The 21,824-nt window shown below is 37.2% G+C and overlaps 1 protein-coding gene across 3 annotated transcripts in view; it reads left to right on the top strand.

The window, feature by feature from the left end:
- The window catches only part of THSD7A (thrombospondin type 1 domain containing 7A), a 439,582-nt gene that overhangs the window by 251,146 nt on the left and 166,612 nt on the right, over positions 1-21,824 (top strand). For all 3 annotated transcript variants that reach the window (XM_060632565.3, XM_060632563.3, XM_060632564.3), the window contains 2 exons: positions 18,733-18,888; positions 20,146-20,358. In XM_060632565.3, coding sequence (XP_060488548.3) covers positions 18,733-18,888; positions 20,146-20,358 — 369 coding nt within the window. The remainder of the gene's footprint in view (positions 1-18,732; positions 18,889-20,145; positions 20,359-21,824) is intronic.

Below are 21,824 nucleotides of genomic sequence, written 5' to 3'. Positions count from 1 at the left end.
GAGAAAGTGGTTTCTGAGAAGTCTGTCCATACCTTTTACAGCACAGCTAGTGTTCATGTGCTAGCTCCTTCCCCACCATCAGTCTCCTCAACTCCCATAATTGACAAGATAAAATCAGAATATTCAACTGGGAAACAAGAAAGAGAGATACTCTCCTCTTATTTTTAATCAGGACCTAAATACCTTTCATTGGAATATTTTGGAAGAACCTCATCTAAATTTATGAAATGAACCCCCTGTAACTTCCACTTGACTAGAAACCAAAAGGGAGCAAGCCTAGACCTTCTTTACCTCCCCAGTAATAACCAAACAGAAAAAGTCAAGAGGCCTCTGTAAAAGTACTACAATTCCAAATACAGGGACCTCTGAAATAGTCTAATGTAAGAAAAAAATTTTAATGCTTTATGACCTCAGTCAAATATTGTGATTTGTGATCTAAACATAATTCAAGAGATTATCCAAGCAGCAGACACAAGCACAAAGAAGAAGCAAGCTATCCATTTATGAATTGCACAGGAGAGGTGATGAGTCTGTTGGTTACTATAGAATTAATTATGATGCAGAAAATGATCTCAAGAACTATCATGTTAGCTTTATAAAACTGTACAGATGGTCCTTGACTCAGTATGGTTCAACCTAGGATTTTTCAGCTCTATGGTGCTGCGAAGTGATATATACTCAGTAGAAGATGGACTTGGAATTTAGAATTTTTATTTTTTTTCACGGATAGCAGTATGTGCTATGATATTCTCTCATGATGCTAGGCAGTAGCAGCAAGCTGCAGCTCCCAGTCAGCCACATGATCATGAAGGTCAACAGCCAATACACCTACAACCATTCTGTGTTTCACTTTTAGTATTCAGTAAAATGAATGAGATATTCAACACTTTATTATAAAATAAACTGTAGGCTAATGTAAATGTTCTAAGCATGTTTCAGGTAGGCTAGGCTGAGTAAGCTATAATGTTTGATAGGTTAGACGTATTAAATGCCTTCTTGGCTTATTGGTATTTTCAACTTAGGTTGGATTTATTGAGAACATAACAGGGTACATCAAGGAAGATCTGTGTAATGTCTTGGTTTAATATAAGAAAAGATTTATCAAAAACAATAGCTCAATCTGAGTTAACCATAGCCAGAAAGGACTGGCAGTGAGCTTTGAAGCACATTAAGTGCTGAGAGATAATTGTCAACCATTGTTTTAAATATAGTTTCAAAATTGATCAAAGAATAAGTGTATTATCTTAAAAACAGTGCCCTATATTATTAAAAAGAAATTGATGGATTTTATGTCCCCATAAATATATCAGTCTGAAAAAGATAAAAGAAATGTCTGTGAATAATATACAAGAATATCTTCAAAAAACTTTAAGCATAATCACTGTTAACTGTAGAACTCGATTAATTTTCAAAATAGAAGCTTTCTTTATTTGTTTGACATCAGTTCTTGAGAGTATAGTGCTTGGAGGTGACAGGGAGGTGGGTTCAATCAACCTTCTTGGAACTAAAACTGCTTTGGTTAAATATACCTTAAATTACTACAACACATTTATAATACTTAAAAATTTAAAAAATCACTGTTGACACTGTTGTTGGCCCTACAGCACCCTTTGGTATGCGGTTCCTAACACAGTGGTAGGGCGATACACAGAGAAGGCATTTTAATACTTATTTTAACTTACTGAACAACAGAATAACAAAGAAAAGGAAAGCTTCTTGTAACTGATTTTACTTTTAAGTCTTGGGAATCTTTTGTCAGTTCCTATACAGAAATTAAGACTTAAATCCAAGAGAATTTCTTTGTAATTGTGAACTAGCACTCAAATAAGGTTGTTCAAAGAAGCAATGCTATTTCAAGAAAAAGGTGGGTTTTCAGGGAAGACAATGGGCAATAAATGCAACATCAGGAGATTTTGAATGCCTAAAATGCTCCGCTGTTTTCCTACATGAATGAATGAATTATTAAACTATTGCGTGTTTTTTTCAACCTTTGAACTCTAATATATCTTTTGAATGACTACATAAAAGGCATATTATTTTACAAATAGGTCTTAAGTAGACTGAGTATGAGATCTCTGATTTAAAATATTTTGAGAATCCAATTATGTATTTCCATGGTGAAAAACAGTTAAAAACACACATGTGGCATATATTTTGGCATTAGAACAAAAATTATTTAGTTTAAAAAAATTCACTGTTAAAAATGGATGACAATCTAAACTGTTTCTTATTAAAATACTGAGGATTCATTTTCCAGATGAGTATTACCAATATTCCCAATTCCTTCAGTTACCCCTCACAACAATAACAAAATAGGCTGTTTAAGAACTCACTGCATTTTCTAGTCAAGGCACCCTTCATATTAGACTTCTGGAAGTTGAGGTAAGAAATGGGGGAAGAACATGGCTTCTAGTAATTTTCATGTCATAGTACAGCAGAGAGGATAAGAGCACAGCCTCTGAAATCAAATGTCAAATGCCATGAACTAGCTGTGTGATCTTAGGCAAAGTACTTAATCTGGTCCTCAGTTTCCTCATCTTAGAATTTTGAGATTACAGTTGTACCTATGTCATGATATTGCTGTGAGGATTAAAAAATTAATTTGGTACATTCATTAGAAGTATCTGTTCTTGTTATCAGTATAAATGCAGAACATTTCATTTTAATAGTAATTTAATTGGACAGCATGTTCTTGATAGAAATTTAGTTTTTATTCCCAACTGACACACAAAAGTCAGAATAATTTTCACTGCTAGGCTACCAGAGTTGATGCTGTATTACTTTGGTAGCTTTATTATATTATTATGTTAAAATGACACACACTATTTCATAATCTCCATTAACTATATTTCTAATTCATTCCAGTCTGTTTCAAATATATTAGCACGTGTGTGTCTGTATTTACATAGATATATATAATCGAAACTCCCTCCTGTATCCTTCCAAGATGACAGGGAGTAGTAGTTTGACATACACACCGAAGGGGCCCAACTTCCTGGATATAAATACAAAATCTACAATTTCCTAACTTAGTGACTTTGGGGAAAGTTCCTTAACCTCTCCTCTCCATACTTAGTTTCCCCATTTAGGGGATAATTATTCCTTCCCCCACATGGGGATAATTGAAATACTCCCATAGAGTTTTGTAAGAATTAAAGAAGTTAGTCTTTGTTAAGTACTTTTTAAGACTTTTTAAGTTCATGGCTTAGCACATGTAAAAACCAGTAAGCATTTGTTATTAAATAAATACATCCCATTATATCCACAACTAGAACTCCTATTCTAATTTTATGTTTAATATTATTTGTTTTTCTGTATGTATTGCCTTGTCTACACTCTTTAGCCGTAGACTACCAGGGACACACCTGTATTTGAACAAGTTGGATTTATTACTCCCTGAGCGGTAAAGAACCCATACCATGGGCATCTCAGTAAGAGTGTCAGAAAGCAGTTATTATAGGATTTAGGTCACTTAAGTGATTTTTTTTTCTTTTTCTTTTTTCTTTTTTTAAATTTACATCCAAATTAGTTAGCATATAGTACAACAATGATTTCGGGGTAGATTCCTTAATGCCCCTTACCCATTTAGCCCATCCCCCCTCCCACAACCCTTAAAGTAACTAACCCTCTGTTTGTTCTCCATAGTTAAGTGATTTTTAAGAGAATTAAATAAGTGAACTTTGCTCTGGATTAAATGCTATAAGGAAGCAAGGATAATTCTGTGACAGGTTATCTTGATAAATGTTATTTGGAAACAGGAAAATCGGGAGGGAGGCTAAAGCTATAACTGACTTTAAAAAAAAAGGCAGAACTCACTCATACTAGCTCAGAGAAGGGAATGTTTGATATTTTTTATGGTTATCATAGTGACCTTGTTTTTACTTAGACAAATTAAGTAGTCTTATTTTTTGTCTTACTCCATCATAGCCTGGAATGACCACATAAGTTGATGCTGTGTGAAATTCTTTATGTCCAAGAGAACACCATGGCATAGCTCTGAGTGCCAGGCTAGCTCCTAAAAAAAATAAAGACCCACCTGAAAGTACCAGATGGACCATAGTGGTTTTTCTCCTATTTCCCAGACTTATGTATTTATCTCAACACATGATGATATTGTTTTTTTTTAAATTTTATACGGATGGTATCATTTAGTATATATTCTTGAACTTTCTTTCTTCACTTTTTTGATATATTTGTTAAATCATATTGATGATTGTGTTCTAGTTCATTTGTTTCCACTTCTGTATAGTGTTATGTAGTGTGGGCAAGCCTAATTTACTGTTCATTCCCTTGGTGGACACCTGAGTTATTTCTGCAATAATAAATATTTGCAATTATAAACAGTGTTTCAGTGATAATTCTTATCAATATTTATTCAGATAAATGCATGATATTTTCCAGGGTATATAACTAGTAGTATGCTCATCTTCAGCCATAGTTAAAATTGCCAAGTTATTTTTTAAAATGGTTAAATAACTTAGATTTCTTCCAGCAGTGTTTAACTATTCTGGCTGCTTTCATCTCCTCCAGCACTTGATATTGTCAGACTTTGAAATTTTTGACAAACTAGTGGATATAAATGTCATTTCAGATTTAACTTTTCTGTTCAGTATGATAGTCTTTGGCTTTTACTGGTTAAAATTTTAGTCTTTTGCATTCATTTCCTCCATCTTACTCTGTTCCACTTTTTCTGTGACTGGTTTTGTTTTTCCTTTCTTGGCTTCTTTTGAATTTATTGCAATACTTTTCTTGTTATTACATTGTTTCCCTAGGTTTGGAAGTTATACATCCTTATCCTATTTATATAAAGAGATTACTTTAAAATATCAAGGTACAGACTCAAATGAATACAGTCTATATAATGTATTTACCTTTCTAAAGGCTACACCAACCTACATGTTATGTAGCCTTGTATTTTAGTTCTGTCTTGTGCCTTATAACTCTCTTTATTAGTTTTGTATTGCTACCATAATAGATTACCACAAACTTAACACCTTATCTTAAGGTTCTGTAGATCGCAAGTCTTGCATGGGTCTCTCCAAGCCAAAGTTCAAGGGCTTACGGGAGATACATTTCTTTCTAGGTGCTCTAGGGGAGGATCTTTTTCCTTCTTCATCTTGGGTTGCTGGCAGAATTTAGTTCCATGCCGTTGGAATACCAAATTCTCCATTTCCTTGCTGGTTGTCCATCTGGGAACTGTTCTTCTAGAGGCCACTCATATCCCTTGGCTCTTCCCCACTCCCTTCAGAGTCATCAGTGGCAACTCAGGTACCTCCCTTCATTTGAATTTTTTCTCTTTCTTCCATCTCATCTTTCTGACCCATTTGGGAAAGGGTCTCTGCTTTTAAGGACTCCTGTGGCTAGATTGGGCCTGCCTGGATAATCCAGAATGATTTCCTCATCCCAAGGTTTGAAACCTGAATCATATCTATGAAGTCCTTTTTTTCCATCAGGATAATTATATTCACGAATTCCAAAGACTAAGGCATTGAATCTTTGGGGGACCATTATTCTACTACATTCCCCTATTTAATCATTATAATTATGTTTTTACATTCAACATTTACTTTTACTCACATGTAATATTTTCTTTGATTGCCATTCCATCTGGCATCTTAGACCCTATTTCTGTATTCATGTTCCTTTTTATGAGAAATAAGTCCTTTGGAAATTTCTTTAATGATGGTCTATAATAGTTAAATTTTCATTTCTGTCTGAAAATGTCTCCTTTTGTCCTGATAATTAAAGAACTGTAGATATGCAATTCTAGGCCTCCTACAAGGCCATTAAACCAAAAGTTATGTGACCTGGGATCAATAATGCCCCACAGGAGACCTCAGCTTTAGGACTCTAGTACCATATTGAGTTCATGCTATGGATTTGGAGAATCTTTTGAGAATTTTCCTTTCTTGTGATCCCAGTTGTAAAATTGAAAGGTTTTATTTTTAAATAACATATAGGCTTCTGCTTCTGGGAAAGTAGAGGAAATGTCATTTTTTTTCCTAATAATACATAGTAAACAAACCATAAGACAACTCTGAAAGTTGGAGGGGAAAGGGCAGACAAGCTAATAATCTTAAGACCCAAGAAGCAGCAAGGTGATACTTTCTGCCTCTCATATCTCAGACTTGGAGTGAAGGAAGCCAGCAATCTAGAAATACCAGTGGGTACGAATTTATAAAATTCTTTAACAAATCCCTGCTCTAATGCAATATAATTGTTACAATTTGCTATATTATAAATTGCTTCTAATGCAATATAAAGGTTGAAATTTTTCTGTGTCTAGAAAAAAAAATAATGTGTAATGGGAAAAAAGATACACTACATGGACTGGCGGGAGGGGGGCGGGGCGGAGGGGCGGCCCGCTGGCCAAACAGAGCCCCCGAGTCTGGCTTGCAAAAGCAGAGGGGCCGGACGGAGTGTGTTCTGACAGCAAGCGGGACTTAACATCTGGAAGGTTATAAGCTAACAGCTCTGCTCGGAGAATAGGAGGGCTGGAAGACAACGGGAGGGAGAGCTGTTGAGCCCCTGACGACAGAGCTCAGCTTGGCGGGGAACAAAGGCGCTCGCCAGCACCATCTCCCTCGCCCATCCCCCAGCCAAAATCCCAAAGGGAACCAGTTCCTGCCAGGGAACTTGCTTGTACCGGGCAAACACCCAACGCTGTGCTTCTGCTGATCCATCGCTCCGGTGGGTCTGACTCCCTCCTGGTGCTGCAGGTCCCCTCCCGAAGCGTATCTCTGAAGGAAAAGCGAGCTGAGCCTGCCCCTCCCAACCCTGTGCACCTTGCCGATCCACCCCAGCTAATACGCCAGATCCCCAGCCCCACAAGCCTGGCAGTGTGGAAGTAGCCCAGACGGGCCATGCCACCCCACAGTGAATCCGGCCCCTGGGAGAGGGGAATAGAAGGCACACACCAGTCTGACTGTGGCCCCAGCGGTGGGCTGGGGGCAGACATCAGGTCTGACTGCACCCCGCCCACCAACGCAAGTTATTCAAGACAGCACAGGGGAAGTGCCCCGCAGTTCTGCACCACTCCGGAGACTATCCAAAATGACGAAACGGAAGAATTCCCTCAAAAAACGTCCAGGAAATAACGACAGCTAATGAACTGATCAAAAACGATTTAAACAATATAACAGAAAGTGAATTTAGAATAATAGTCATAAAATTAATCGCTGGGCTTGAAAACAGTATAAAAGACAGCAGAGAATCTCTTGCTACAGAGATCAAGGGACTCAGGAACAGCCGGGAGGAGCTAAAAAACACTATCAATGAGCTGCAAAATAAAATGGAGACAACCACGGCTCAGATTGAAGAGGCAGAGGAGAGAATAGGTGAACTAGAAGATAAAGTTATGGAAAAAGAAGAAGTTGAGAAAAAGAAATAAAAAAACTCCAGGAGGATGAGGGGAAAATTAGAGAACTAAGTGATGCACTAAAGAGAAATAATCTACGCATAATTGGTATTCCAGAGGAGGAAGAGAGAGGGAAAGGTGCTGAAAGTGTACTTGATGAAATCATAGCTGAGAACTTCCCTGATCTGGAGAAGGAAAAGGGCATTGAAATCCAAGAGGCACAGAGAACTCCCTTCAGACGTCACTTGAATTGATCTTTGCACTACATATCATAGTGAAACTGGCAAAATACAAGGATAAAGAGAAAATTCTGAAAGCAGCTAGAGATAAACGTGCTCTAACATATAAAGGGAGACCTATAAGAGTCGTGACCAGTCTCTCTACTGAAACTTGGCAGGCCAGAAAGGAATGGCAGGAGATTTTCAATGTGATGAACAGAAAAAATATGCAGCCGAGAATCCTTTATCCAGCAAGTCTGTCATTTAGAATAGAAGGAGAGATAAAGGTCTTCCCAAACAAACAAAAACTGAAAGAATTCATCACCACTAAACCAGCCCTACAAGAGATCCTAAGGGGGATCCTGTGAGACAAAATACCAGAGATCGCTACAAGCATAAAACATACAGACATCACAATGACTCTAAACCCATATCTTTCTATAATAACACTGAATGTAAATGGACTAAATGCGCCAACCAAAAGACATAGGGTATCAGAATGGATAAAAAAACAAGACCCATCTATTTGCTGTCTATAAGAGACTCATTTTAGACCTGAGGACACCTTCAGATTGAGAGTGAGGGGATGGAGAACTATTTATCATGCCACTAGAAGTCAAAAAGCTGGAGTAGCCATACTTATATCAGACAAACTAGACTTTAAATTAAAGGCTGTAACAAGAGATGAAGAAGGGCATTATATAATAATCACAGGGTCTATCCATCAGGAAGAGCTAACAATTATAAATGCCTATGCACCGAGTACAGGAGCCCCCAAATATATAAAACAATTACAAACATAAGCAACCTTATTGATAAGAATGTGGTCATTGCAGGGGACTTTAACACTCCACTTACAGAAATGGATAGATCATCTAGACACACGGTCAATAAAGAAACAAGGGCCCTGAATGATACATTGGATCAGATGGACTTGACAGATATATTTAGAACTCTGCATCCCAAAGCAACAGAATATACTTTCTTCTCGAGTGCACATGGAACATTCTCCAAGATAGATCACTTACTGGGTCACAAAACAGCCCTTCATAAGTATACAAGAATTGAAATCATACCATGCATACTTTCAGACCACAATGCTATGAAGCTTGAAATCAACCACAGGAAAAAGTCTGGAAAACCTCCAAAAGCATGGAGGTTAAAGAACACCCTACTAACGAATGAGTGGGTCAACCAGGCAATTAGAGAAGAAATTAAAAAATATATGGAAACAAACGAAAATGAAAATACAACAATCCAAACGCTTTGGGACGCAGCGAAGGCAGTCCTGATAGGAAAATACATTGCAATCCAGGCCTATCTCAAGAAACAAGAAAAATCCCAAATACAAAATCTAACAGCACACCTAAAGGAAATAGAAGCAGAACAGCAAAGACAGCCTAAACCCAGCAGAAAAAGAGAAATAATAAAGATCAGAGCAGAAATAAACAATATAGAATCTAAAAAAAAAAAAAAATGTAGAGCAGATCAACGAAACCAAGAGTTGGTTTTTTGGAAAAAATAAACAAAATTGATAAACCTCTAGCCAGGCTTCTCAACAAGAAAAGGGAGATAACCCAAATAGATAAAATCATGAATGAAAATGGAATGATTACAACCAATCCCTCAGAGATACAAGCAATTATCAGGGAATACTATGAAAAATTATATGCCAACAAACTGGACATCCTGGAAGAAATGGACAAATTCCTAAACACCCACACTCTTCCAAAACTCAATCAGGAGGAAATAGAAAGCTTGAACAGACCCATAACCAGCGAAGAAATTGAATCAGTCATCAAAAATCTCCCAACAAATAAGAGTCCAGGACCAGATGGCTTCCCAGGGGAGTTCTACCACACGTTTAAAGCAGAGATAATGCCTATCCTTCTCAAGCTATTCCAAGAAATAGAAAGGGAAGGAAAACTTCCAGACTCATTCTATGAAGCCAGTATTACTTTGATTCCCAAACCAGACAGAGACCCAGTAAAAAAAGAGAACTACAGGCCAATATCCCTGATGAATATGGATGCAAAAATTCTCACTAAGATACTAGCAAATCGAATTCAACAGCATATAAAAAGAATTATTCACCATGATCAAGTGGGATTCATTCCTGGGATGCAGGAATTCACAAATCAATCAACGTGATACATCACATTAATAAAAGAAAAGATAAGAACCATATGATCCTGTCAATCGATGCAGAAAAGGCATTTGACAAAATTCAGCACCCTTTCTAAATAAAACCCTTCCGAAAGTCAGGATAGAAGGAACATACTTAAACATCATAAAGGCCATTTATGAAAAGCCCACAGCTCACAATGGGGAAAAACTGAGAGCTTTTTCCCTGAGATCAGGAACACGATAGGGATGTCCACTCTCACCGCTGTTGTTTAACATAGTGTTGGAAGTTCTAGCGTCACCAATCAGACAACAAAAGGAAATCAAAGGCATCAAAATTGGCAAAGATGAAGTTAAGCTTTCACTTTTTGCAGATGACATGATATTATACGTGGAAAATCCGATAGACTCCACAGAAAGTGTGCTAGAACTGATACATGAATTTAGCAAAGTTGCAGGATACAAAATCAATGTACAGAAATCAGTTGCATTCTTATACACTAATAATGAAGCAAGAGAAAGACAAATAAAGAAAATGATCACATTCACAATTACACCAAGAAGCATAAAATACCTAGGAATAAACCTAACCAAAGATGTAAAAGATCTGTATGCTGAAAATTATAGAAAGCTTATGAAGGTAATTGAAGAAGATATAAAGAAATGGAAAAACATTCCGTGCTCATGGATTGGAAGAATAATTATTGTCAAAATGTCAATACTACCCAAAGCTATCTACACATTCAATGCAATCCCATCAAAATTGCGCCAGCATTCTTCTTGAAGGTACAACAAGCAATCCTAAAATTCATATGGAACCACAAAAGGCCCCAAATAGCCAAAGTAATTTTGAAGAAGAAGACCAAAGCAGGAGGCATCACAATCCTAGACTTTAGCCTCTACTACAAAGCTGTCATCATCAAGACAGCATGGTATTGGCACAAAAACAGACACATAGACCAATGGAATAGAATAGAAACCCCACAACTAGACCCACAAACATATGGCCAACTAATCTTTGACAAAGCAGAAAACATCCAATGGAAAAAAGACAGTCTCTTTAACAAATGGTGCTGGGAGAACTGGACAGCAACGTGCCGAAGATTGAAACTAGACCACTTTCTCACACCATTCACAAAAATAAACTCAAAATGGATAAAGGACCTGAATGTGAGACAGGAAACCATCAAAACCCTAGAGGAGAAAGCAGGAAAAGACCTCTCTGACCTCAGCCGTAGCAATTTCTTACTTGACACATCCCCAAAGGCAAGTGAATTAAAAGCAAAAATTAACTGCTGGGACTTTATGAAGATAAAAAGCTTCTGCACAGCAAAGGAAACAACCAACAAAACTGAAAGGCAACCAATGGAATGGGAAAAGATATTTGCAAATGACATATCACACAAAGGGCTAGTATCCAAAATCTATAAAGAGCTCACCAAACCCCACACCCGAAAAACAAATAACCCAGTGAAGAAATGGGCAGAAAACATGATTAGACACTTCTCTAAAGAAGATATCTGGATGGCCAACAGGCACATGAAAAGATGCTCAACGTCGCTCCTCATCAGGGAAATACAAATCAAAACCACACTCAGATATCACCTCACACCAGTCAGAGTGGCCAAATGAACAATCAGGAGACTATAGATGCTGGAGAGGATGTGGAGAAACGGGAACCCTCTTGCACTGTTGGTGGGAATGCAAACTGGTGCAGCCGCTCTGGAAAACAGTGTGGAGGTTCCTCAAAAATTTTAAAATAGACCTACCCTATGACCCAGGAGTAGCACTGCTAGGAATTTACCCAAGGGATACAGGAGTACTGATGCATAGGGGCACTTGTACCCCAATGTTTATAGCAGCACTCTCAACAATAGCCAAATTATGGAAAGAGCCTAAATGTCCATCAACTGATGAATGGATAAAGAAATTGTGGTTTATATACACAATGGAGTACTATGTGGCAATGAGAAAGAATGAAATATGGCCCTTTGTAGCAATGTGGATAGAACTGGAGAGTGTGATGCTAAGTGAAATAAGCCATATAGAGAAACATAGATAACATATAGTTTCACTCTTATGTGGATCCTGAGAAACTTAACAGAAACCCTTGGGGGAGGGGAAGAAAAAAAAAAAAAAAGAGGTTAGAGTAGGAGAGAGCCAAAGCATAAGAGACTCTTAAAAACTGAGAACAAACTGAGGGTTGATGGGGGTAGGGAGGGAGAGGAGGGTGGGTGATGGGTACAGCGGAGGGCACCTTTTGGGATGAGCACTGGGTGTTGTATGGAAACCAATTTGACAATAATTTTCATATATTGAAAAATAAATACTGAAAAAAATTAAAAGATAGAAATTAATATATCATGAAAATATTATCCAAAGAAAAGCAGGAGTGCTATATTAGTATTAGATAAATTAGGCATAAAAAGAAAAATAATAGAGAAGGACATTATATAATGATAAAAAGGTCAATCCACCAAGAAGACAAACACTAAATGTGTATTCACTAAACAATATAAAATATGTGACAAAAAACTGATAGAACTATAAAACATACACAACTTCAAAATTAAAATCAGGGATGACAGTATCCTAATCCCAATACTTAATAGAAAACTGGGCAGAAAATCATTAAGCATTTAGGAGAACTGAATAACACTATCTTCCGACAGAATCAATGGAAATCTTAGAACATTCCATCCTATAGGAACAGAATACATCTTCAGGTGTCTGCAGAATACATACCAAGATAGACCACATTCTGAGTCATAAAACCTCAACAAATTTAAAAGCATTTAAATCATACAAGAATGTATTCTCTGAGCACAACTAGAATCAAATTAGAATTCTGTCACAGGAAGATAATAGTAAAATCTTCAAACAGTTGGAAAATAAATGACCCGCTTAACGTCGAAAAGGAATTCTCAGGAAAAATCGAAATACTTTGAACTGAATGAAAATGAAAGTATATCAAAATCTGTGTGATACAGCTAAAGCAGTGCTGAGCTAGTAATTCATAACAGTAAATGCTTACATTAGAAAAGAGGATAAGACATAAATCAATATTATCTGAGCTCCCACTTCAAAAACCAAGGAAAAAGAAAAAAAAAAGTTGAAAGCCAGCAGAAGGAAAGAAAGAATAAAAATAAGAACAGAGATCAATGAAATTGCAAACAAAAGTAATAAAGAAAAATCAATGAAACAAATAGCTGATTCTTTGAACAGACCATTAAAATGGAAGCTTCCAGCAAGGTTGATAACATAAAAAGAAAAGACAAAAATCATCAACATTAGGAATTTAACAGGGGATATCACCATAGACCTTACAGCCAGCTAAAGAATAACAAGGGAAACACCACAACTTTATACACATAAATTTGACAATGTAGACTAAATGGAAGGGATCAAAAATCCAAATGAGAAAAACACAACCTACCATAATTTGCTCATTATAAAATGGACTATATTTATCTAGAAAATAGAAAAAGAGGGGTCAAAGTACAATAAGAAGATAACTACAGATCAAAATCCCTGATGAATATAGATAGAAAAATCCTTAACAAACTATTAGCAGACAGAATCCAGTGATAAATTATAAGAAATAAAGACTAGAACCAAGTGCAGTTTATTCAGAGAGGTAAGGCGGGTTCACTATTGAAAACTGAGTTGGTGTAATTCATCATATTAACAGGCTAAAAAAAATCACTCACAAATATTACTCAGTGGAGAAAAAACATTTGACAAAATTTAGCAGACATTGTTAATAAAAACCCTCAGGAAAGTACAAATAGAATGGAACACCCGCATTTTGATAAAAAGGATCTATGTAAACATGTAAGGGCGCTCTTGGGTGGCTCTCAGTCAGTTGAGCGTCCAACTTCGGCTCAGGGCATAATCTTGTGGTTTGTGAGTTCGAGCCCCACGTCGGGCTCTGTGCTGGCAGCTCAGAGCCTGGAGCCTGCTTCAGATTCTGTCTCCTCTCTCTGCCCCTACCCCGCTTGTGCTCTGTCTCTGTCAAAAATAAATAAATGTAAAAAAAAATTTTAAAAACCCAACAAAACCTGTAACCAAGGAGTTCCTGGTTGGCTCAGTCATTTAAGTATCTGACTTCAGGTCATGATCTCGCAGCTCATGAGTTCAACCTTCACTTAGGGCTCTGTGCTGACCGTTCAGAGCCTGGAGCCTGCTTCGGATTCTCTGTCTCCCTCTCTCTGCTCCTCCCCTGCTCATACTCTATCTCTCTTTCTCTCTTTCAAAAATAAATCTACATTAAAAAATTGTTTTAAAGAAAACATAGACAACATTGTACTTAGTTGTGAAAGACTGAATATATTTTTTCCCTAAGAGTAGAAACAAAGGGACTGTAGGCAGTCCTTGGCTTGCTTATACCTGCGTTACTGGAATCTCTCCATGGTTTTCCTGGTTGTATTGATGTCAATATCCTGGTTGTGATATTATACTGTAGGTTTGTAATATCTGACGATTGTGGTAACTAGCAAAGGATACATAGGATTTCTGTGATGTTACAATGTCATGTGAATCTGTAATTATCTCAGAATGAAATATTTAGCTGAAAAAAATTTTTTTTTACATTTATAATTTTTGAGAGACAGAGCATGAGTGGAGGAAGGGCGGAGAGAGGAGACACAGAATCTGAAGCAGGCTCCAGGCTCTGAGCAAGCATTCAGCACAGAGCCCAATGCAGGGCTCGAACCCACAAACTGTGAAATCATGACCTGAGCCAAAGTTGGACACAACCGAATGGGCCACTCAGGTGCCCCTGAAATATTTAGTTTTAAAAATCATATTTGCTGAGGCAAATACCCGGTAGCTCAGTAGGGTAAGCATCTGACTCTTGATTTTGGCTCAAGTCATGATTTCATGGTTTGTGAGCTCAAGCCCCATGTCTGGCTCCGCACTCTTAGCCTGGAGCCTGCTTGGGATTCTCTCTCTCCTTCTCTCTGCCCCTCTCCTGCTCCTGCTCTCTGTCTCAAAATAAATAAATAAAACTTAAAAAAAATTTTAAGTCATATTTGCTATTCTTAATGGTTATACAGTGGATGTATCTTCAGAATGCTTCATGGGGCCCATTGCTGAAAACAAATATCTTAAATTGACTTCCTATAATATTTTTTTCATTGTAATGCTCTAAACATAAAAATACAAAAATGTTTCAGACCTATAAAAATGTACTGGTCTCATTTTTTTTTTGTTTTGTTTTATTAAGTCCAGAAAAGTTTGGACATTCTTTTATGACCTCTTGAAGAATGCAAGGTACATATAATTGAATAGCCTTTAAATCATATGAAAACAATAAAGTGTCTCCTTTATTTTCAAGAGATCAACAATAAGACTTAAAAAAGAATTGTTTTTAATGTTTGTTTATTTTTGAGAGAGAGACAGACAGACAGAGTGTGAGCAGGGGAGGGGCAGAAAGAGAGGGAGACACAGAATCCAAAGCAAGCTCCAGGCTCTTAGCTGTCACCACAGAGCCCGACGCAGGATTTAAACTCACAAACTGTGCGAGATCATGACCTGAGCTGAAGTCGGATACTTAACCGACTGAGCCATCCAGGTGCCTCAGCAATAAGACTTTTTTTAAAAAAAATTAATCAAGGTTCTTTGAAACTTACACTGCATGAACAATATTTTAAGTGATAAAATTATATGAGTAATGACTGAACCATTCTAAGAAATTTAAATTTCAATATTTGAGAATATGGGATGAGCAGTAAACACTGAATTAATGTAATACAGAGCTATATGAATTATATCTCACAGATTAAACTAGAATTCAGTACATTCTCCTGGGTCTGTCTGTCCTTTACTTCATTTATTGAATCACATTAATTCCAAATAATTCATGGGCAAAAATAGAATTGACTTACAGTTTTGGGAGCTTAGCTCTTATCTCTGATTAACATTAATATATACTCTACTTACCACAAAAAAAAAAAAAAACCTGTGATGAAAATCACCAAAGGAATAGAATCATATACACAACAAATATATATAGGCTTAAAATATCTTAATTTCTCTGTGAGCGTCTATATGTGAACCATGTGATATATGTATAAATATTTATATTCACAAAGGCATCTATAAAATTGAGGTTATTTTTCAATAACTCTATCTCAGTATAGATTTGGTTAGCTTAATAAATCTGAAGACCATGTTGCTTTAAGCAATACTTTCTCAAGCCTGTATTCATCACATTTCTCTTTTAACAGCCCAAGAACATTATTATTCCTGATTATTCTGTTTGATTCATTTAAAATACATCAAAAGCTAAAATAAAAAAAACCCAAACAAACAGGTATTAGAAACACAATGTTTCATACTGTTTTCTTGATAAAACCTGTTTCCCTTCTAAAGTGTTCAACCTTATATATAAAATATACTTCTTCAGGCCCTACTAGTCCTCATAATTGCATAGTTAAGGAAGACTTTGCAAAAAAAGTAGACTTCCCTTTGTAATAACCATAATTTTCTTTTTTTTAATATATGAAGTTTATTGTCAAATTGGTTTCCATAGTAGTAACCATAATTTTCAAAACAATATCTTAACACTAAATTCTAAAGTTACTTTTAGTCAATTGAAAGAAAAAAATGGAGTCTTTTCAGTTAATTATATACACAATTGGTAATTTAAATGATAGTCTGAAAGATTCCACACCTGAAGAAATTGCTTATGTTAATTTTCAGTTACAGGAGTTTTTGTACATACTGTAGCCTTGTATTAGTCAAGGTTCTCTAGAGAAACAGACCAATAAGATATATGTATAGACATATGAGGAGATTTATTATAGGAAATGGCTCCCACAATTATGGGAATGAGGTCACTGGTATAATTCCTCATTTCCCAGAACCAGTAGCTCTGATGTCCAAGAGCAGGGGAAGATGCATTCCACAGCTGAGAAAGAAAGTGATTTCACCATTGTCCACCTTTTTGTTCTATTGGGCTTTCAATGGTTTGAATAATGCTCCACCCACATCAGTTAGGGCTGTCTTCTTCACTGGGTCTACTGATTCAAATGCTAATCTCTTGGGGCGCCTGGGTGGCGCAGTCGGTTAAGCGTCCGACTTCAGCCAGGTCACGATCTCGCGGTCCGTGAGTTCGAGCCCCGCGTCAGGCTCTGGGCTGATGGCTCGGAGCCTGGAGCCTGTTTCCGATTCTGTGTCTCCCTCTCTCTCTGCCCCTCCCCCGTTCATGCTCTGTCTCTCTCTGTCCCAAAAATAAATAAAAAACGTTGAAAAAAAAAAAAATTAAAAAAAAAAAAAATGCTAATCTCTTCCACAAACATCCTCACAGATACACCTAGAAACAATGTTTTTTCAGCTCTGTGGGCATCCCTTTCTCCAGACAAGTTGACACATAAAATTAAGTCTTATGCCTATGAGGATATTAAATTTTTTTTTTCATTTTATGTGAAATATGTATCATTGATGTCAAGTTTTTTTTTTTTATGTTCAAAGAAGTGAAGCATTTATTTCTGTATTTTCTGTCATTAACATGCCTGGTACTTTCACTGTTGGAAAGCAATAAAAGTAATCATTTTTGGTTTTGGCTGATGTTACGATACATAGTAGCAATGGTTCTGATAAACTTCAGTGAGAATGTTCATTGTGCTCCATACTAAGCAAATTAGGAGTACCCCAATCATTTATTTTCACTGAAGTGGGTGGCGTCCGGGAGGAGTGAGAGGGGGGAGGAGAGAGAGGTGAGCACTCTTAGGAGGAAAAAGAAAAATTAAAATCTATGAGTAATTTTCAGAACTGAAAAACTATTTTAGAAAGAAGAGTTACTATAATGGCCTTCAGGTAGCATTTATGATCATGTGTGTTTGTGCTTGCAGAAAGTTGAGGAATGTACAATGCCTACAGTTAGCCTTAGAGTTTAAACTCCAAGCAGATATATTTACGTTTATTTAAAAGTTAGGATAATATAGCTTACAATATCTTAATTTCTCTATGAGCTTCTAAATGTAACCCATGTGATTGGAATTTGATAGTTCTTCACATAAAGAGAATAAGAATTGTCTAAGACCTCCCTTATTTCAGTCCTTTATGAAAGGGTTGGCATTCCAAATTATCAGACATAAGCAGCAACTAGCTTTTATTAAAGGGAATGTCTAAGACATTTACTTCTTAAAATTTATAACACAAAAGCAACTACAGCTATATGTTATATACTGCTAAACTTGATTTTCTTCTGTTGTCCATATAGCTTCAAATATGTTTCTTTCTTAGTCATTTTTAACCAGAAGTATGGACACATCTTGACATTAACTGTCAAATGTGTCCTATACAAAATAGCCAAACTCCAGGCATCAAAACAGAAGAGAAGCAAGGGTAAGCAAAAAATATATAGGGTTCATTGGTCAACTTATGAACAGACATGGTCAATTATAAATTAGTTGTCTTAAGAGTTCTGTGTTTTGGATCACATAGGTAGATAATATATACTGTAAAAGTTCTGAGAAGTATCTGGTGAGTCCTCTAGCTGGAGGGGGAGGGAGACACCACATTGGTTTCATGAGCTCTTTATTGTATCTACCGGTTAGCTCTCTGTGGACCAAAATGGAAAGGAGACTCATCCAGCAGAAGCCATGCGGCGGAGACTTTTTCCATATATATATTATTGTCATTGGCCCTCTCCCGCTTTCCTGAGTCCTCTAAACCAGATGCCACTTAATTAGAATCTAAATATACAATTTAAGAGATACAGTTAACCTTAAGGATTATTTAACTGATGAGGAAAGTTAGTCTTGACATTATTAATCACATGGCTAATAAGTGGTAAAGCTGGAGATCAACCAGTCTCCAAGGCGTCTAGTCCAGTTTCCGTGGATCACACTATACTGCTTTTTCCCCCCATTCCTTCTCCTTTTTTTCTAGGATGTAGCTAAGAAGCAGTGGAATAATGTCTTGGTGGCACTTGTCCTTCTCCATACACACACATAGAAAAATCATTTTGTTGACCATAATAATTTGTTTAATTCTTAAGTGATCTCTGTATTTTTCTCCAAACAGCCGCAAAACCAGTGGACTTGAAATCATGCACTGGCCCTGTTCCTAATACTACACAGCTGTGTCACATTCCCTGTCCTATTGAATGTGAGGTGTCACCTTGGTCAGCTTGGGGACCTTGTACTTATGAAAACTGTAATGACCAGCAAGGCAAAAAAGGTATGTCCTATTAACATGACATGCTTAAAACTCCTATCAGTTGAGTCAAGTGTGAATTATTTTAAAATGCTCCTCTGTGTTACTTGCGATTATTCATTTGTGATATTTTCCAGAATGGCTAAAGAGTATTGATTGCAAAAGATGAATAAACCTACTCTGATGTTGGTACCAGAACATTAAAACTGAAGTTAATTATCTAAATCTTTGTCCACTTATCTGTAAGAGGGATGTAATATCTGCTACCCATGTTTTCTTTAAGGAATCGATGGGATAATAAACATAAAGCACTTACTTCAATGCCTGATCCATAGCTAGTTCTCAATAGACATAACTCCTTATTACTTTGAAGGTAAAGAAAAAAAACTCTATTGCTTTTATGAGGCAAATCACGTATTTATGAGGATTAGAATAAATGCAGTGGTTTCTTATATGGTGGACACGATGGGGTAATTTTCACATGATCTAGTAATGGAAAACATTTTCTTATTTCCTTTCAAAGACAGTCTTCCAGTGATTCTAATATGTTCACATAGTAATAAACAGACTTATTAATTTTGCTAGTGATTTTAATATGTTTACATGGCAATAAACAGACATTAATTTTGTTATGCACTGTCCAGAAGGACTACAGTTAGGTACTGTTAAAGCACAGGGCACAACTCTGAAGACTTCTCCTTAGAGCCCAGTTGCTTTATATCACTAGTTCATATTTCCAGAGCATCTAAAATCAACTAAGGCTCAAAGAGACAATTTATCTGGAACCATCCAACTTCTCAGAGGTATCTTTTTAGATTTAATTACACAATAGTGTTGAAGAATTCAAAGGAATAGCACGTTAGTCATGAATACTTCCAAATAGCTTGAGATTTCATTGTTTCTTTGAATATTTTATAACTATAGACTTTCCAAAAAAACCAAATTCATTCTGTGTATGTGTATGTATGTTTTCTCTATCTGTGTGTCTGTCTGTCTCTCTCTGCTTCTGCCTCTCTACCTCTCTCCTGTCCTATGAAGGAGATGACAGTTATATGGCTTTACTTGCTTTCCCTCTTTGGCCCTTCTGTTAATTTATTTATTCATTTAATAAATGATTAAAGAGCTCACATTAAGCTAGAGTTTGAGGATGCACTAGTGATTAAAGCAGATCTGACTTCTACCTTCTACCCTCATCCAGCTTTCACTCAAGTTTTCGTTCAGCCTTCTGAAATATTCAACCATGACAGAAACAATAAATATCTTCCTTCCCCAACAATTCAGGTTTCAAACTGAGGAAGCGGCGGATTACCAATGAGCCCACTGGAGGCTCTGGGGGCACTGGGAACTGCCCTCACTTACTGGAAGCCATTCCCTGTGAAGAGCCATCCTGCTATGAATGGAAAGCAGTGAGGCTCGGAGACTGTGAACCAGACAATGGAAAGGAATGTGGCCCAGGCACTCAGGTTCAGGAGGTTGTGTGCATCAACAGTGACGGTGAGTCAGGCAGGTGTATCTACCCTGCTTTTACAAATGTCTCTTTAACCCTGGAGATTATGCCTTACTTTATGTTAAAATCTCACACCCCTTTATTATAATGGGCTCTATTTACAAACACAGAAATAGCTGTTTCTTCCTCATTTCTTCCCCTCCCTCCCATCTTCCCTTCTCTCTCTCCCTTCTCCTCTTTGTTTCCTTCCAACCTTCTTCCTTACTTCCTTCCTTACTTCCTTCCTTCTTTTCCTTTCCTTCCCTTGTCCTTTCCTTCTCCCCTTTTTCTCAGTCTCTCACTTAATCTCTCTCTCCCTCCCTCCCTCCCTCTCTGTCTGTCTCTCCCTCTCTCTCTCTGTCTCTCTAATGGTGGCAATGAGGAGGTTCTTTGAACAATCACGGTATTTTTTAAATTTGGAAGCCAGTAACAGAATAAGAATTATATCATCATCAAGGCAATAAAGTATTAAATTGCCATTTAAGAACAGGAGCACCTGGGTGGCTCTGTTGGTTAAGCGTCTGACTTTGGCTCAGGTCATGATCTCAGGGTTTGTGAATTCCAGCCCAGGCCAGGCTGTGTGCTGATAGCTCAGAGCCTGGAGCCTGCTTAGGATCTGTGGCTCCCTCTTCCTTTCTATCCCTCCCCTGCTCGTGCTCGCTTGCTTGTGTGCTCCTGCTTGCTCGCTCATGCTCTCTCTCTCTCTCTCTCTCTCTCTCTCTCTCAAAAATAAATAAACATTAAAAAAAAATTTTTAAAGCATGGAAAGGTAACTTTTCTAAGTGGTATTTTTTTATTCGCCATAGATATGTGCATAAAGGATTATAAGAATTGGTTGACTTGAATCGAGAAGCTTTTATTTCCTGCCTTGATGTTGAATCTTAGGGGAATAATTTAATTTCCAGACTCCCGAACCACATGGCCTTTTGCAACCTAGATTTCCAGAATCAACCCCTGGTTTCTGGGGACCTCACCTCTAGGAATGTCATAGAGCGACTGGGATGGTGATTTTCCACAAGTTTCCTTTCTCAAAGTACAGGAATTACTGTAGACATTCATACCTGATTTTTTGTTTGATAAAATATCCTGTTTTGTTGTTATCCTAATACAAGATTTTTACATTCTGTCCGTGAACACTGCTACTGTTCTGGGGAGACCCCCTTAATCTTCAGTAATCTCTGAGTCACACTGAGGAAACCTAGAACTCCTTGCGCCATAGTTTAAAACCTTTGACTAAAATCGTCTGTAAGGGTCCCTCCAACTCTCGAGTGCTGTGACTCTGCACATCAGAGCAGCATGAGCACCAAGCCCCAGGGCCCCATGATCTGACAGTTTATGCTGTTTACAGCACATGCGGAAACATTCTGGTACCCCCTCAGGGGCAGTGGAACATCTGGTAAGCATCATAATTCCTTCCATCCTATTTTCTTCCAGCAAGCAGAATTGTTTCCTCCTGTGACTCAGTCACTGTTCA

Source organism: Panthera onca, chromosome A2, assembly GCF_046562875.1.
Source record: "Panthera onca isolate mPanOnc1 chromosome A2, mPanOnc1 haplotype 2, whole genome shotgun sequence".
Taxonomy (NCBI): domain Eukaryota; kingdom Metazoa; phylum Chordata; class Mammalia; order Carnivora; family Felidae; genus Panthera; species Panthera onca.
Note: the sequence above shows the minus strand (reverse complement) of the source record. Positions and strands in the feature narration are given on the sequence as shown.